Source organism: Lates calcarifer, linkage group LG17 (genome assembly GCF_001640805.2).
Source record: "Lates calcarifer isolate ASB-BC8 linkage group LG17, TLL_Latcal_v3, whole genome shotgun sequence".
In the NCBI taxonomy this organism is placed as follows: Eukaryota; Metazoa; Chordata; class Actinopteri; family Centropomidae; genus Lates; species Lates calcarifer.
The window spans coordinates 5,100,473-5,116,523 of record NC_066849.1 but is presented as its reverse complement, the minus strand read 5'-3'; the positions used below and the strand labels follow the sequence as shown (position 1 = coordinate 5,116,523).

The 16,051-nt window shown below is 44.2% G+C and overlaps 1 protein-coding gene across 3 annotated transcripts in view; it reads left to right on the top strand.

The window, feature by feature from the left end:
* The window catches only part of herc2 (HECT and RLD domain containing E3 ubiquitin protein ligase 2), a 39,911-nt gene that overhangs the window by 10,476 nt on the left and 13,384 nt on the right, over positions 1-16,051 (top strand). For 2 of the 3 annotated variants that reach the window (XM_018669934.2, XM_018669933.2), the window contains exons 16-64: positions 1-194; positions 281-481; positions 656-884; positions 993-1,117; positions 1,575-1,753; positions 1,855-2,039; positions 2,147-2,302; positions 2,407-2,592; positions 2,715-2,891; positions 2,980-3,083; positions 3,174-3,324; positions 3,417-3,631; positions 3,718-3,850; positions 4,076-4,203; positions 4,352-4,547; positions 4,663-4,796; positions 5,038-5,214; positions 5,322-5,458; positions 5,632-5,783; positions 5,897-6,088; positions 6,206-6,393; positions 6,515-6,707; positions 6,799-6,981; positions 7,105-7,289; positions 7,517-7,664; positions 7,749-7,945; positions 8,073-8,303; positions 8,416-8,554; positions 8,740-8,886; positions 9,137-9,279; positions 9,405-9,672; positions 9,875-10,017; positions 10,132-10,230; positions 10,317-10,485; positions 10,616-10,741; positions 10,857-10,965; positions 11,057-11,196; positions 11,284-11,474; positions 11,584-11,689; positions 11,905-11,996; positions 12,088-12,263; positions 12,711-12,822; positions 13,233-13,314; positions 13,399-13,633; positions 13,895-14,072; positions 14,341-14,422; positions 14,818-14,989; positions 15,075-15,219; positions 15,732-15,957. In XM_018669934.2, coding sequence (XP_018525450.1) covers positions 1-194; positions 281-481; positions 656-884; positions 993-1,117; positions 1,575-1,753; positions 1,855-2,039; positions 2,147-2,302; positions 2,407-2,592; positions 2,715-2,891; positions 2,980-3,083; positions 3,174-3,324; positions 3,417-3,631; positions 3,718-3,850; positions 4,076-4,203; positions 4,352-4,547; positions 4,663-4,796; positions 5,038-5,214; positions 5,322-5,458; positions 5,632-5,783; positions 5,897-6,088; positions 6,206-6,393; positions 6,515-6,707; positions 6,799-6,981; positions 7,105-7,289; positions 7,517-7,664; positions 7,749-7,945; positions 8,073-8,303; positions 8,416-8,554; positions 8,740-8,886; positions 9,137-9,279; positions 9,405-9,672; positions 9,875-10,017; positions 10,132-10,230; positions 10,317-10,485; positions 10,616-10,741; positions 10,857-10,965; positions 11,057-11,196; positions 11,284-11,474; positions 11,584-11,689; positions 11,905-11,996; positions 12,088-12,263; positions 12,711-12,822; positions 13,233-13,314; positions 13,399-13,633; positions 13,895-14,072; positions 14,341-14,422; positions 14,818-14,989; positions 15,075-15,219; positions 15,732-15,957 — 7,956 coding nt within the window. The remainder of the gene's footprint in view (positions 195-280; positions 482-655; positions 885-992; positions 1,118-1,574; positions 1,754-1,854; positions 2,040-2,146; positions 2,303-2,406; positions 2,593-2,714; positions 2,892-2,979; positions 3,084-3,173; positions 3,325-3,416; positions 3,632-3,717; positions 3,851-4,075; positions 4,204-4,351; positions 4,548-4,662; positions 4,797-5,037; positions 5,215-5,321; positions 5,459-5,631; positions 5,784-5,896; positions 6,089-6,205; positions 6,394-6,514; positions 6,708-6,798; positions 6,982-7,104; positions 7,290-7,516; positions 7,665-7,748; positions 7,946-8,072; positions 8,304-8,415; positions 8,555-8,739; positions 8,887-9,136; positions 9,280-9,404; positions 9,673-9,874; positions 10,018-10,131; positions 10,231-10,316; positions 10,486-10,615; positions 10,742-10,856; positions 10,966-11,056; positions 11,197-11,283; positions 11,475-11,583; positions 11,690-11,904; positions 11,997-12,087; positions 12,264-12,710; positions 12,823-13,232; positions 13,315-13,398; positions 13,634-13,894; positions 14,073-14,340; positions 14,423-14,817; positions 14,990-15,074; positions 15,220-15,731; positions 15,958-16,051) is intronic. The other variant, XM_018669935.2, reaches the window with a different exon arrangement.

Below are 16,051 nucleotides of genomic sequence, written 5' to 3'. Positions count from 1 at the left end.
GGAAGAAAGTTGTGGATGTTGCCGTGGGATCTACCCACTGCCTAGCCCTGACTGATGATGGAGAAGTGCACAGTTGGGGCAGCAATGATAAACTACAGCACTTTGACACACTTTTTTCTAACAAGAAGCAGCCTAAAGCACTCCCGGGGCTGAACTCCAAACACATAGTGGGAATCTCCTGTGGCCCAGGACAGGTAATGTACAGAACTGACACTGCTGATTTTAAAATGCTTATAATGATTGAGGACAAATTCAACATTTAGTGTTTGTTTATTTTCAGAGCTTTGCCTGGTCCTCATGCTCAGAGTGGACTGTTGGGCAGCGTGTGCCCTTTGTGGTGGATGTATGCCCCATGACCTTTGAGCAGCTAGACCTGCTCCTGAGGCAGGTCAGCGAGGGAATGGACGGCAGCTCAGACTGGCCTCCTCCACAGGAGAAGGAGTGTATGGTAGTCGCCACGCTCAACCTGCTCAGGCTCCAGGTAGGCAGCAATCTGTTAACTGATTTCAGATATTTCATTAGAGAGGCATTTATTTGTTCTTGTTGCCTCTCATTCGTGGCATTTTACTATACACAACTGGACCCGGTACTAATATTGCCGTTTGTCACAACAACAGTAGATGTCATTTCTAAGAACTTTCTTCATTGTCCTTAGCTCCATGCAGCCATCAGTAACCAGGTGGATCCTGAGGAGCTGGGATTGGGGCTTGGCAGTGTGCTGCTTAACAACCTGAAACAAACAGTGGTAGTTCTAGCTAGCAATGCTGGGGTACTCAATACTGTGCAAACAGCTGCACAAGCTGTCCTCCAAAGTGGCTGGTCAGTGCTGCTGCCCACTGCTGAAGAAAGGGCAAGGGCCTTATCCTCCCTTTTGCCTAATGCCGGTGAGTGGAAATCACAGCTCAGGCACTTTATAGTCCATTAAGTCTGTTAATTTTCATATGAGCTGAAGACGTTAGGACTGGGGAGATTGAGGTTTATTTATTTTTCAGCATCTGGAAATGAGATGAGTGTGAGCCCTGGACGGCGCTTCATGATTGACCTGCTGGTCAGCAGCTTAATGGCTGATGGAGGTTTGGAATCTGCACTGAATGCAGCCATCACTGCTGAGATACAGGTCAGTGTGTTAAATACACCAGTCATCTCTCCTATTTTACATAATGTATTCGTGGCAACCGTGCCTCATCTATTTGTCTAACAAAATGTAGATGAAGATTTGTCTGTGGTCTGATTGAATTCAAATATCCCAACTGCCAGGATTCAGTGTTACTTTTCAGCTGGCCCTGTTGGGCTTTTGATTCGTAAAACTACTTTTTACCATTAAAATATTTTTAAAAAATATTTGTTGACTTGAAAATTGTATTTTCCCCCAGAACTGGCCTAATCAAAACAGTGCTGCAACAGTCTAAACTTTATGACAGATTGAGTTTTATATACTATTGGTATTGGATTCCTATAACTAAAACAAAATATCAGACATCAGTGGTTTAAAATCCTACTTTCACATCCATCAACTCCTGAAATAACTCTTCACATGAGATAAGGGTGTCACACTGTAATCTTTTTCATGACAGGATATTGAAGCCAAGAAGGAAGCTCAGAAAGAGAAGGAGATAGATGAGCAGGAGGCCAATGCCTCTACCATGCATCGTTGTCGCACCATGCTGGACAAAGACCTTATCAACACAGGCATCTACGAGTCAGCGGGGAAACAAAGCCTGCCTCTGGTGCAGCTTGTACAGCAGCTGTTGAGGTACCTGCACTTTGCCTGAATTGTGCTAAACTTAATTTTTATTTAGTCTACCGTGGAACCCCTTGCTGTCCTCTAGAAGATTTACATATTTGTTTCTACAGGAATATCGCTTCCCAGACCATTGCAAGACTGAAGGATGTTGCTCGCCGCATCTCCAACTATTTAGAGGCAGAGCACGTCAGCAAAGAACGCTCTGCATCTCTGGACCTGCTGCTGCGCTTCCAGAGGCTGCTGGTTAGCAAGCTCTACCTGGGGGTCAATGGCACAGAGAATGTGAATGGATACAGTAAGTCATTCTGTCTGCCTAAATGTTTTCTCCACTCAACCACGTTTATTAAGTTTGAAAATTACTTCCAAATAGGTAGTGTTTGATTTCTTTGTTGGTTTTTGCAGATCCAGAGCTTCTGGGTGTTGGTTCCCTTTTGAAGAAGTACATTGCTCTGCTGTGCACTCACATCGGAGACATCCTCCCAGTGGCAACAAGTATTGCCTCTACTGGTCGCCGCCACTTTGCTGAAGTCTCTCGTGTTATTGAAGGAGATCTAACTGGTAATTCCATCTCCTAAAAATATGTGTGCAACATGAAATCTAAGCACATCTTTAAAAGAGCTTTTTAGACTGATGTGGGTGCCTTGCTGTCTTTTATCCCCTAGGAGTGCTTCTGCCTGAGTTGGTGGTGTCCATCATCCTCCTCCTCACCATTGATGCAGGTCTGATGCAGGAGACTGGTTCTATCCCTCTCCTTGCTGGACTCTTAGAGCACCTTGACCGTTTTAACCACCTGGCTCCAGGACATGAGAGGGATGATAATGAGGATCTGGCTTGGCCGGGCATTATGGGTAAAACAGCGACTGTATCTCATGTCACTGGAGGGGGTTTTATCAGAATCAAGATCCTGAATTTGAGGGTTATTTGCAGTATTATGGTTAGAGTGTAACTAGCTCGTATTCTGCTGTGGCAGGGTCTTTCTTCACAGGCCAAAGTTCCAAGAACAATGAGGAGGTTTCCCTCATCCGCAAGGCTGACCTGGAGAATCACAACAAAGACGGTGGTTTCTGGACTGTTATTGATGGAAAGGTCTATGACATCAAGGACTTCCAGGCTCAGTCCCAGTCATTAACAGGAAACAGTATTCTGGGTAATGACAAAGAAAAAAAAATTCCATTATGTAAAAAACAGTCTTTACAAATTGTTTAAGTTGTATTTATCTTGTTCTCCTTTTATAGCCCAGTTTGCAGGAGAGGACCCTGTGGTTGCTTTGGAAGCTGCTCTGCAGTTTGAGGATACCAGGGAGTCAATGCAGGCTTTCTGTGTTGGCCAGTATATGGAGGTACTTGCTAGCCCAATACATGTTTTCTAATTGTCATTTTTTTACTTTGTCATTGGTTCTAATCTTTGATATATGTTTAATTATTTACAGCCTAACCAGGAGACAGTCACCACTCCAGACCTCAGCAGTCTGTCCTCCCCGCTTATTGACACAGAGAGGAACCTGGGGCTGCTACTGGGTCTCCATGCCTCCTACCTGGCCAAGAGCACCCCCCTGTCCCCCATGGAGATTGAATGTGCCAGTGGGTTTAGTGATTTTAAAACCACCTGGTTTGAAAATCCAGATATTGGAGTTGGATTAATTTTAATGCAAATTATTGATCTCTTCGCACAGAATGGCTCCAGTCCTCCATATTCTCTGGGGGTCTGCAGACCAGTCAGATCCACTATAACTACAATGAAGAGAAGGATGAAGACCACTGCAGCTCCCTGGGTACAACCACTCCAGACAAGGCCAAACTCTACTCCCGAAGATTAACCCTCAGCGACCACGCACAGCCTTTCCTGCAGGCCATTGCTGACAACAACACTCAGGACCACACTGTGAAGGTACAAGCATGACAAAAATGACTGGTGAGTGAGCATGAAGTTAAAGAACGGACTCATGCTTTTGTGTTTTGTTTGTGACATTATAGGACTTCCTATGCCAAATAGAGCGTTGCTGTAAGCAGTACCATCTTATTACACCCATCACCTTCCCCCCGGAACACCCTGTGGAGGAAGTTGGCCGCCTGCTGCTCTGCTGCCTGCTCAAACATCAAGACCTCGGTAACCTAGCAACTGGACTCAGATTTTGAGGAGGAATTAAGAGCTAATTTTGGCTCACTTTGTCACTGAAATGTTTTTTTCATCGTTATTAGTAATACTAAGATGCACTGAAATCTTTCCTTTCTGCACTTGCACCATCTCCCAACACTTTGATAAGCAGCACATGACATCTGAATTGACTTGCACTTTTATAGCAATTGAGTGTAAAATCTCTTCCTGTCACAGGTCACATTGCTCTATCACTTGTCAGTCAATGTGCCTTGGGTGTGGACCAAGGGAAACAGAGGTCCCTCCCTAAATCTGTGATTGACGTGTGCCGCATGGTCTACCAGGCAAAGTGTTCTTTGATCAAGGTATAATTCCTGCTTGTAACATCATGCTAATGAAACGAGTGTGTATTAGTTCCCCAGTGGAAAATGTTGTGCAGGTTATTTGGTAGAGAAGAAGAAAAGATGAAGAACAGGTCTTTAAATGATGTCGGTTTTGTCCCTCCTATTTTAGACCCATCAGGAGCAAGGTCGCTCTTATAAGGAGGTGTGTGCCCCTGTCATTGAGCGTCTGCGCTTTCTGTTTAATGAGCTGCGTCCAGCTGTAAGCAACGATCTGTCTATAGTGTCCAAACTCAAGCTGCTGAGCTCTCAGCCCCGCTGGAGGAGGATCACCCAGAAACTCATCAGGGACCGCAGGAAAAAAAGAGGTGGGTTATTCAGAACTTACTGCAGAGTGAAAGGGTTTTGTTTTCTTCACATATAAACAGTTTCTGAATTTAAATGTTTTCTTTTTCTTTTTTTTTTTTAATGTTTCTATTTTAGTGCCTAAGAAGTCAGAGTCTGCTGACATTGAAGAGCCAAAGCTGGAAAATGAAGGGACCAATGAAGAGGAACTTAATGTTCACATCAGCCCCATACCTACTGATAGGAAATCACCCACTAGCAAGACATCCAAGGTAGTTTAATGGGGCTTAATTTTGGAACATTTCATGGAGATGTACACCGTTATTGAGTCACATCCACACAATTTATCAGTGTCTCTATGTATTTTGATAAGATGATTTGTGGACTGGTTTTCTTACATCGCACTTAACACCCATGCAAGTATTGTCAAAATATATCACAGGACCTTTCCTGTGATACACACTGACTATTTTTGTACAGTCTGACACTCCTGTACCTTTTAATCCTTTGCAGCAGGACAAGTGGCAGCCACTTATAAACACTGTGGCCAATGTCCAGAAGTACCGGTGGCTGAAACACAGTGTTCAGGGTGCCTTTTCTCAGTCCAGCCTTATGGCAACCATAGTGGAGTTTGTACTGAAAGAAGAGCCCCTGGATGTAGAGAAGATGAGGAAGTGTCTTCTTAAACAGGTGACTGTGAAGTTACAGATCACCAGTCATTTCATAAACTGTTAGTGTGACAATGTGTAAACAAGAAAAGACAAAGCGTAACAGATGTTAACTCTGTCTCAACATAGCTGGAGAGAGCTGAGGTGAGGCTAGAGGGCATCGACACTATGCTGAAGTTGGCCTCTAAAAGCTTCCTGCTGCCGTCTGTGCAATATGCAATGCTCTGTGGTTGGCAAAGGGTCATACCAGAAGGGACCAACATTGGGTAAGTCAGCAGCTTTATGGTAAAAAAGATATGAAGGTGTTTCCCTGAATCTAGTAGAGAATTATTGTTAACATATTGAATTACAGTCATTCAAAGCACGCAGTTCATGTGTTTCTGACCATGGTGGACTTTTCAGTTACCGAGCCTTCTACTGTTTTAACTTTGTTTATCAGAGAGCCTCTGTCTGACTGCCTGAAGGACGTGGATCTGATCCCTCCCTTCAACCGCATGCTTTTGGAGGTGACCTTTGGCAAGTTGTATTCCTGGGCCATCCAGAACGTTCGCAACATCCTGCTTGAGGCCAGCGCCCGCTTCAAAGAGCTCGGTGGGTGGAGTGAATATGTGGCTGGTTCATATCACCAGTGTAAACTGATACTCTTATGATAGAATTGTTACACAAAAATTGATTTATTGACCATCTGTTTGTCCCCTAACCAGGTGTGCAGCCTGTTCCCTTGCAGACAATCACCAATGAGAACCCAGCGGGACCAAGTCTTGGCACTATTCCACAAGCACGCTTCCTTTTGGCCATGATACACATGCTGTCCCTAAAACATGGGTCTAACAGCCTCAGTCTCTTGCTAAATTCTGGCATACTTGCTCTCACACAGAGTATCCTCAGGCTCATAGGTGAGTGCTGTCCAATTAAATATTCAACTCTCAGTGTAGCCAGAGCAGAAGCAGAGGAAACCTGTCCATGTTTATGGATGGAGGTGTTTGATGTCTCTTTTATTCTTGTATTTATAGGACCCAGCACAGACAGCAGTGAGGAGGACCTGAGTTTATGTGCACATGGAGGCTCAGCCACAGTATTGGAAGAGTCCAGAAAGGAGGCTGCCCCTGCCCCCCTACCTGCCTCTGGTCCCGAACTGGCTGCCATGATGAAGATAGGCACCAGGGTCATGAGGGGAGTTGACTGGAAATGGGGAGATCAGGTACCTGAATCCTTTTAATAGACACTTTGGCAGCTGTTGGATTGCAGTTTTGCTATTGCTAGTTAAAACAGGGAAGAGAGGCCTGGTGTTTAGTATTTGACCCTGTGTATGCTCTGTCCAGGATGGTCCAGCACCAGGTCTAGGCAGGGTCATTGGGGAGCTGGGTGAGGATGGATGGATCAGGGTCCAGTGGGATACAAGCAGCACCAACTCATACAGGATGGGCAAGGAGGGGAAGTATGATCTTAAACTGGCAGAGCCACCACCAGCTGCCCAGCCCCCCACCGAGGACTCAGACACAGAGGATGACACAGGTAATTTTACAGTACTGCTATTACTACTACAACTACAGGCCAAAAGTGAGCTCGAACCCTGCATCGTTACAATCTCCTCTCTTTGTTACAGAAGGTGAGCTGATGGAGAAGAGCAGCCATCCAACAGCAATGATGCTGACCAGCACAGTCAACCTGCTCAAGACACTGTCTCTCTCAGCTGGGATCTATGCAGAGGTGCTGCAAACAGACGCCACACGGACTCTGTGTGGCCTCCTGAGGATGCTTGTGGAAAGTGGAGCTAATGACAAGTCAGGTAGCTGAAACACCATGTTGATAAAAGGCTTTTTTATTTGGATTTTTGTTTATTTATTTATGTATTTTACAAATTTTAGTTATTTGGTATCATCATTCTAACCTGGGCGATCTTTGCTCTCAGGCTGTCACTCCCACAGGTTGGTGTCTCGGGAGCAGCACAGGAGCTGGTGTACACTGGGCTTCATACGCAGCATCGCTCTCATGCCTCAGATGTGCAGCACACTCAGCACCTCTGCATGGATCAGCCTGCTCATCCGAATTGTTGAGGGACACCAATCCTTCAATGCCATTACTCTGCAGAGACAGGTGGGTTATTATCATTGTGTGCGAGATTTTCTTCCCATGCCTCCCATGAGGTTCTTCTCAGTTAAATATAGTCGGAGGAGGTTTATGTTTGTATCTGAGTTACTGCAGCATATCAGGTCCCTGATTCCTTAAAGAGGTAGCAGTGCAGAAAGGAGAAATAGGCTGCTTTCACAAACAGTATCTTTCTGGAGATAACACCCCTTGTCTTGTGCACCACATGTCTCCAGATCCTGGCACTGCGTCTCCTGCAGGCAGTCCTGCCCTCATGGGACAAGACAGAACGCTCTCAGGACATGAAGTTCCTGGTGGAAAAGTTGTTCAGCTTCTTGGGAAGTCTGCTGAGCACTTGCTCATCAGACCTGCCACTTCTCAGAGGTGCGGCCATAAATCAAGCTTTAAGTGACGGTTAGACATTTTCACCACAATATGTATCTTAAAATTGCTACTTCCTCCCCACAGAGGGTTCCCTGCGAAGGAGGAAGTCCCGCCCTCAGGCTTCTCTCACAGCTACTCATAGCAGTACCCTGGCTGAGGAGATTGTGTCCGTCCTGCGTTCTCTGCACTCTCTCGGCCAGTGGAATAGCCTGATTAATGATTACATCAACACTCAGCTCAGCTCCATTGGAGACGTTATGGCAGGCTGCCAGTCTGAAGCAGTAAGAATTGCTGCAGTATTATGAATTTAAGTTGTGTCTGTTTTAAAACATCAACTGCCACCAATACTTTTATACTGACTTCATTTAATTAATTGTGAATATAAATCTCCCCTTATCCTTAATTCAGTGTTTCCTGGAGGAATATTTTCCTGATTCAGAGGGTCCCAGAGTGGGCAGTCTAATGGCAGTGCTTGCAGTAATTGGAGGGATTGATGGGCGCCTCCGGCTGGGTGGCCAGGTCATTCATGAGGAGTACGGAGAGGGAACAGTCACACGCATCACTCCTAAAGGACGAATCACTGTCCAGTTTCATGAGATGAGGACCTGTAGGGTTTGCTTGCTCAGCCATCTCAGACCGGTATGAAAGCGTTTAGATTTTGTGTTCATTCAACTAGCACACACTGCTTTCACTTAAAACAAATACAATAGGCAGTAAAATACTGATTCTGTTTCATGGTTATTTTCCTCAGCTGCCTGCAGTATCCTTCAGTGTGCAGAATCTGCCCTTCACTGAGCCCATGTTGGCAGTTTGGGCCCAGCTGGTCAGTCTGGCTGGAAGCAAACTGGAGAAACAGCACATGAAGAAGTCCCTTAGCCGAGGGCTTACAGGTACAGAAACTGCTGAGGGACATGGCACACATGTTCTCACATGTGAAAAAAATCATTATCAACTGTATTTCCCTCTTTACAAATAATGACCAGGACAAAAGGTTTTAAGCTCTGAGGGATGGTTTGATTTAGTGCTCAGAGCCTAAGGTCTAGTCTGAGTTAAATCAAACATATTATGTCTCCAGCTGACCAGGTGGACATCCATTTGCTACGCTGCCAGCAGCTGAGGCTGTATATTTTGAAGGCAGCGCGGGCCCTGCTCTCTCATCAGGACAAACTCAGGCAGATCCTCTCTCAGCCTGCAGTTGTAGACATAGGACCCAACCCCAGTGGTAAGACCTCAGCAAATTTTATGCACTGATTATGAATCTCAAGGTCTTCAGTTGTCTTTTGTTCTATGTCATCTTGTTTTGTGTGTTTTGTATATTCACCTGTGGAGGTTTCCCTGAGATTTTATGTGGGTGGATGTATACTGCTGATTAATATTTTGACAAATATTTTCATATTAACAGATATTATATACCTTAGTGAAACTAAATTTGTCATTAGATATTTCACTCTGTCATCTCTTTCTGTTCACAGAGGATCCAGTGGTGTCATCTCCTGATGTGGGAGACTTGTCTCCTGAGGGTCCCCTACCTCCACTGATACTCCTGCAGCAGCTTCTGTCTGCTGCCACTCAGCCTTCCCCGATCAAAGCCATTTTTGACAGGCAAGAGATGGAGGTGAGTTAGTGAACCTTTTTTTTCAGTAACTAGGTGTTAAATAAGGCCAGCAGTAATGTTGCGTACATTCACCTTGATGTATTTAGTTTGACTTAAGCATCATCTGTGTGTTGCTGGCTGTGTAGGCGGCAGCTCTGGCAGTGTGTCAGTACCTGGCCGTGGAGTCCGCCCACCCATCCTCTCCTCTGTTTGAGGAGAGCAGCTCCAGTGAGGCCACTACGCCTGTCACCATACAACATGTCAGACCGCCTAAACAGAAGAAACAGAAGACGTCTCCCGTCCCTCCTTTACCCATAGTCCTCCAGCTCATGGAGATGGGATTCCCAAGGAAGAACATTGAGTTTGCACTGAAGTCGCTATCTGGAACTACAGGCAGTGCTTCTGGTGTGCCAGGTATGTTATAGTATGACATACATCTGAATTTGTGAATATATTGGAATCCTTGCTTGTGAAACTTTCACCCTCTGTCTCTATTACTCCAGCTAAAACTCTATAGCTGACACTGCAGCAGTGTGCCTGCTATATTTGTGTCACAGTATTTGTAATATAATATTTTGAGATATACTTTTGGAGAATAATTGAGCATGTGCATCAGGAGTGGAGGCCCTGGTGAGCTGGCTTCTGGACCATCCAGACATTCATGTCACTGAGCTGTCAGATGCAGACACAGTGTCAGATGAATACTCTGATGAGGAGGTGCTGGAGGAGCTGGAGGAGGCGGAGCCAACATTCCCTGTGGTACATTACCTTCTCTTTTATTTCTCTCATAACCCATTCAATAATGCTGCTTATCATTCAGCCTTTCAAATTCTCCTTATGGTATGATTAATAGTAGCTTGTGTTTAACATTAGCCTCCAGGTGCAGTGGTGACTGAGAGCCAGACATTTAAGAAGAGATCAGATTTCCAAAGTAATGACGATTATGCGGTGTATGTTAGAGAGAACATTCAGGTAAGAGCAGCTGTGTTTTAAAAATTTTCTAAAACCACCTTAAGGAAACGTGACTTAGGTCTGAATGATCAGTGACTTCTGTGCAGGTGGGGATGATGGTGAAGTGCTGCAGGACGTATGAGGAAGTGTATGACGGAGATGTCGGGAAGGTGATTAAACTGGACAGAGATGGACTTCATGACTTAAATGTGCAGTGTGACTGGCAGCAAAAAGGAGGAACGTACTGGGTCCGCTACATCCACATTGAGCTACTTGGTAAGTTGATGTGATTTCACTGTGATGATTTCAGTGTGACTAATAATAATTGACCCACCCTGGGGTAGCCTTGGCAGCATGTTTTTTCTTCACCTTTTGACATGTTTTGGATCATTATTTCCTTTTACAGGATTCCCACCACAAAGTTCTCCATCCCATATAAAGATCGGTGACAAGGTGAGGGTGAAACCCACTGTCACAACACCAAAGTACAAATGGGGCTCTGTCACTCACAGGAGTGTGGGAGTTGTGAAAGGTAAGCCCTTATTTGTAGCCGTTAAATAGAATAGAGTCAACTCTTGTTATAATCTACCTCTGATCAACAAATGTCTCAGTTTTCTGGTCTAATGGAGTCAAATCGTTTGCTTTAGCTTTCAGTGCCAATGGAAAGGACGTGATAGTAGACTTCCCTCAGCAGTCCCATTGGACTGGCTTGTTATCTGAGATGGAACTTGTGCCCAGTGTTCACCCAGGAGTGAGGTACAGATATGTTAAAAGTTTCTCTCTACTTAGTTACAGTATCTGTGTATCCCAACATGTTGTTGAAATCCAATCCCTGTGCCATCTGCAGGTGTGATGGCTGTCAGATGTTCCCTATAAATGGCCCAAGGTTCAAATGTAGGAATTGTGACGACTTCGATTTCTGTGAAAACTGCTTCAAGACCCGCAAACACAACACCAGACATTCCTTTGGCAGAATCAATGAGCCTGGTGAGTCACACATTCTCTCAGATATTATCTGTGTTTTCTCTGTGTGTACAAGTTTGTGAACCTGTTGCTTGTCTTCCCTACAATTAGGCCAGTCTCCAGCATTCTGCGGTCGCTCAGGAAAACAGCTCAAGAAGCATCACAGCAGCCAGCGCGGGATGCTGATTGACGATTGGTCTCGTGCCGTCAAGAGCCTCAACGTCTCATCCTCGGTTAACCAGGCCTCACGCCTCATTGACTGCAGTGATCAGTGTTGGCAGTCCTCCGGCTCACAGGGAAAGGTAGGAGATTCAATTCTGTACTCTAATAAGCTGGATGACAGTGTATTTAGTCTGCTTTATTAAAGCGTAATGCATCACCTAACAGGATTTGTCATTCTTTACTCTGCAGCACTGGATTCGCCTGGAGCTTTTCCCAGACGTTCTTGTACACAGGCTGAAGATGATTGTAGACCCAGCAGACAGCAGCTACATGCCATCACTAGTGGTGGTATCAGGTGAGTTAAATTTAGGCTTTTTTTGGTTTGTTTTTGATATGTTCCAACATGGGTATTTTGTTGCCCTTTTAGTGTGTGTTTTTTAGACAGTTGAATAATGCCGTTAAAATCCATTTGTTCCTTAAGTTAAAGTTTTACATAAACAATATTGTGATCTTGACAGAAAGTAGTTTTCAGTAGTTCTGACTCATCATAATTATTTTCTTAATATGCAGGTGGAAGCTCTTTGAATAACTTGATTGAGCTGAAGACAATTAACATCAATCCCACAGACACCACTGTCCTCCTGCTGAGTGACTGCACAGAGGTTGGTGAACTCAGTAATTGTTATCTACTTCTAGTTGTTATTTATTGCCATAAAATTTGTGTTGTAATAACTTGACTGATGTCCTCAACAGTATCACAGGTACATTGAGATTGCAATCAAGCAATGCCGTAGTTCTGGTATAGACTGCAAGATTCATGGACTTGGCATTGTGGGGCGCATCAGAGCAGAGGATGAAGACCTTGCCACAGTGCCTTTCCTGGCATCTGACAATGAAGAAGAGGATGATGACAAAACTGCCACTGGGAGGTATGGTTGGCCAAGGAATTAATATTTTAGGAGGGGATGTCTAATGCTCTCTATATTTTAATGAATGTGTTTGGTGTTGTATTTTATCCCTGCTGTTTTTAGGATGTTTCCTCAGATACAAACCAACATGCTCTTGTCTATTTTTTGAGGCAGTACACTGAGCGTGTAGAGCATGTATCTGCCTAAATAGATTCCTATGTTCAGAATGCTCACAGGAACATGGCTTTATGCCCTTATGAAAGATTACCATGATTGAGGAACATTAAGATGCATTAAGAGTGTGTTTGATCTATTCATGTAATGCAAATAAGCTACACAGCTATGTTTACTACCACACAGCTGTTTTTTTTTATTTTCAAATAATCAAGACAAGAAAATGTAAAAAAAGTTTTTAAAAAGTGAATACATTTTCACTCTTTCGCTGTGTGTTTTGGTTTTATCCTTCAGTCTTGCTCGAAAGAAGTCATCAGGACTTGAGTCAGCAGCCACCATCAGGACCAAAGTGTTTGTTTGGGGGCTGAATGATAAGGACCAGCTGGGAGGACTCAAGGGTTCTAAGGTACAGCTTGTCTCATGATGAAATAATGATTCAGGTTCAAGGCTTGTGGTGTATTATTCTTCATCAGATAATTAGATTATTATCACTGTTTTTTTAAACATAAGGAGCATTTTGCTTACGAAGGAAGTTAAGACGGGGCAACTCTAACTGTTTTTACTGCTGCTTGGTAGTTTCACCATAAGCATGTATTTTTATAAAATTTGACAGTAATGGTTATAACTGTCACCTGAATGTAGAATTTCCCTTTTAAAATGTGGTAAAGCAGCATAAAATGGAAATTTTCAAGTTTAGTGAAAGTCTTCAAAATTGTACTTTAGTGCAGTGCTTGAGGTTAATCCTTTGGGTGAGCCTGTGCCAGAGGCTCAGAAGCTGCTGCGTTCTTTAATCGCTTTTGTTTGTGTTCTTCACAGATCAAGGTGCCTTCATTCTCTGAAACCCTCTCTGCACTCAATGTGGTACAAGTGGCTGGTGGTTCCAAAAGCCTCTTTGCAGGTGAGTAAGAAATGCTTTTGAGTTTGAGCTCTAGTATAACATGCATGTATTGCATATGTAACTCTGTATCTGTCATTGTTAAAGTGACTGTCGAAGGGAAGATTTATGCCTGCGGAGAGGCCACTAACGGCAGGTTAGGTCTGGGACTGTCCAGTGGGACCATCCCTATCCCCCGTCAGATCACTGCACTCAGTAACTACGTGGTGAAGAAGGTGGCTGTGCATTCTGGAGGACGCCATGCCATGGCTCTGACTGTGGATGGGAAGGTCTTCTCCTGGGGAGAGGGAGACGATGGCAAACTGGGACACTTCAGTAGAATGTATGTTAGTCTACACAGATACAGGACAATTCTTAGAGCAGAACACATCTGAAATCTATCAATACCATTTTCTCTTTTTGGTATTTTCTTTCTGGTTATTTGGTTTCAATAGCTACATTGATGATGTGATTGATTTCATGATTGAACTTCAATTCCATGCTTCAGGCTTGCAAAAGTCTTGCCCTTGATATTTGAAATGATATTGGCTGAAATGGAAATATTTGTGTTGTATCTAAAAGAAAACAATGATTCCCCTAACAGGAACTGTGACAAACCTCGGTTAATTGAGGCACTGAAAACCAAGCGCATCCGTGACATTGCCTGTGGCAGTTCTCACAGCGCAGCAATCACCTCCAGTGGGGAGTTATACAGCTGGGGTCTGGGGGAGTATGGCCGCCTTGGGCATGGGGACAACACCACTCAGCTTAGACCTAAACTGGTATGTCTGTATCTCCTACTTCACCCCATTCTTTACTTGACAGGTCTGGTGATGGCTTTAAGGTTAGTAGTGGGATAGTGAGTTTATCACAAAGATATGTTATTTTACGGTTGTTGCACCATCATCAGGTGCTCTGAAGAAAGACAGATATTTATACCCAGTAACTTACTGTCTACTACATTGGAATGTATTTGTTTATGATGTTTTCCTGCTATAAATCCATCGAAAGTGATCACACACTCCTGATTGCTCGGTCTTCCTTGTCTAGGTAAAAGTTCTTCTGGGGCACCGTGTTATTCAGGTGGCTTGTGGAAGCAGGGACGCTCAAACTCTAGCCCTCACTGATGAAGGTATTTCTGTTAATGCACTTAAAGATAATGCACTTAAAGATATGCCAAATCGAAGTCAATGTTTTTAAGAGTTTGTGATTTGTACCTCAGAAAGGTGGCAATATGGCAGTAACTTAAGGAAAATAAAATCACAAACTAATGTGAACAATGCAGGTTTCAAATGTTTGAAAAGTTGTGAAAGTGTTTAATGAGAAGGGAAATGCATTCAACACCTTTCTGAGGCCTTAATCTTAGCACAAGTGCATTTTGGTCCAGAATCTTAAATGAAAACATAACTGTCTATTTAAAATGAAGGCTCCACAAATTACCCAAATATTCTATAGGATTAAGCTTTCTATTGACATCGATGGATGTTTCAGTTTCTGGTTGGTGATGTATGTTTTTATTTTTGTAAGGGTTGGTCTTCTCCTGGGGTGATGGGGACTTTGGCAAGCTCGGTCGTGGAGGTAGCGAGGGCTGCAACATCCCACAGAACATAGAGAGGCTCAACGGACAGGGCGTCTGCCAAATCGAATGTGGAGCACAGTTCTCACTAGCTCTCACCAAATCTGGAGTGGTGTGGACCTGGTAATATGGGTGAATGATATAATTACATGATCATTCATTATCTGTCCTTTGGCTTTCATATGACTGTAAACTGTTCCCCAAACAGGGGAAAAGGCGACTATTTCCGTCTGGGCCACGGCACTGATGTCCATGTGCGGAAGCCACAGATGGTGGAGGGACTGAGAGGCAAAAAGATTGTCCATGTTGCTGTTGGAGCACTACACTGTCTGGCTGTCACAGACACAGGACAGGTTTGCGCTGACGTCCACCAGCAGAGTATTATAAAACACAGCACATCATTCAGGCGTTCTGCTCATTTACTGCCATGGCACTGTTCCAGCTCTGTGAGTTCCTCCTCTTGTGGTGGGAGTTGATATATCGACTCTCACTCCACTTCTCAGGCACCTCTGACCTTTGCTGTTATACAGCTTATTTCACCTTGTATAATACCTTCCCTCAGAACAAATTTAATAATGTTAGCACATCACTCCTGTGATGAGAGGCAGCTTTTCAGTGTTTAACCACTGTAAGAGGTTGTTAAGATTGAGTACTTGGAGTGCTGCCGGTTACTATTTCTTGTGTGGCTTTTCTGTAGTCCCAATCACAGTGGGTTCCTACACCACTCAGCAATGCATCTAAAAGAATGGAATGTTAATTAGATTTTTTTCTATTTGAAAACTTGACAGATACATGCTTACAGAGTGTTGTATTCTGTATTCTCACCAAAATGAAATCTGATCAAGGTGATCTGTGTCTCTGTCAGGTGTATGCATGGGGTGATAATGACCACGGGCAGCAGGGGAATGGCACCACCACAGTCAACAGGAAGCCCACATTGGTTCAGGGTCTAGAGGGACAGAAGATCACTCGAGTGGCCTGTGGCTCCTCCCACAGTGTGGCCTGGACCACTGTGGATGTGACCACGCCTTCTGTTCACGAGCCAGTCCTTTTCCAGACAGCCAGAGACTCCCTTGGAGCTTCCTATTTAGGTGATCCTCCCTCTCCTAACAGCCTGTTCACACAATGCTCCTGCCCATTCTTAGTTTATTCTGATGGTTGGAACTGTAATGAAATGTAATGAAG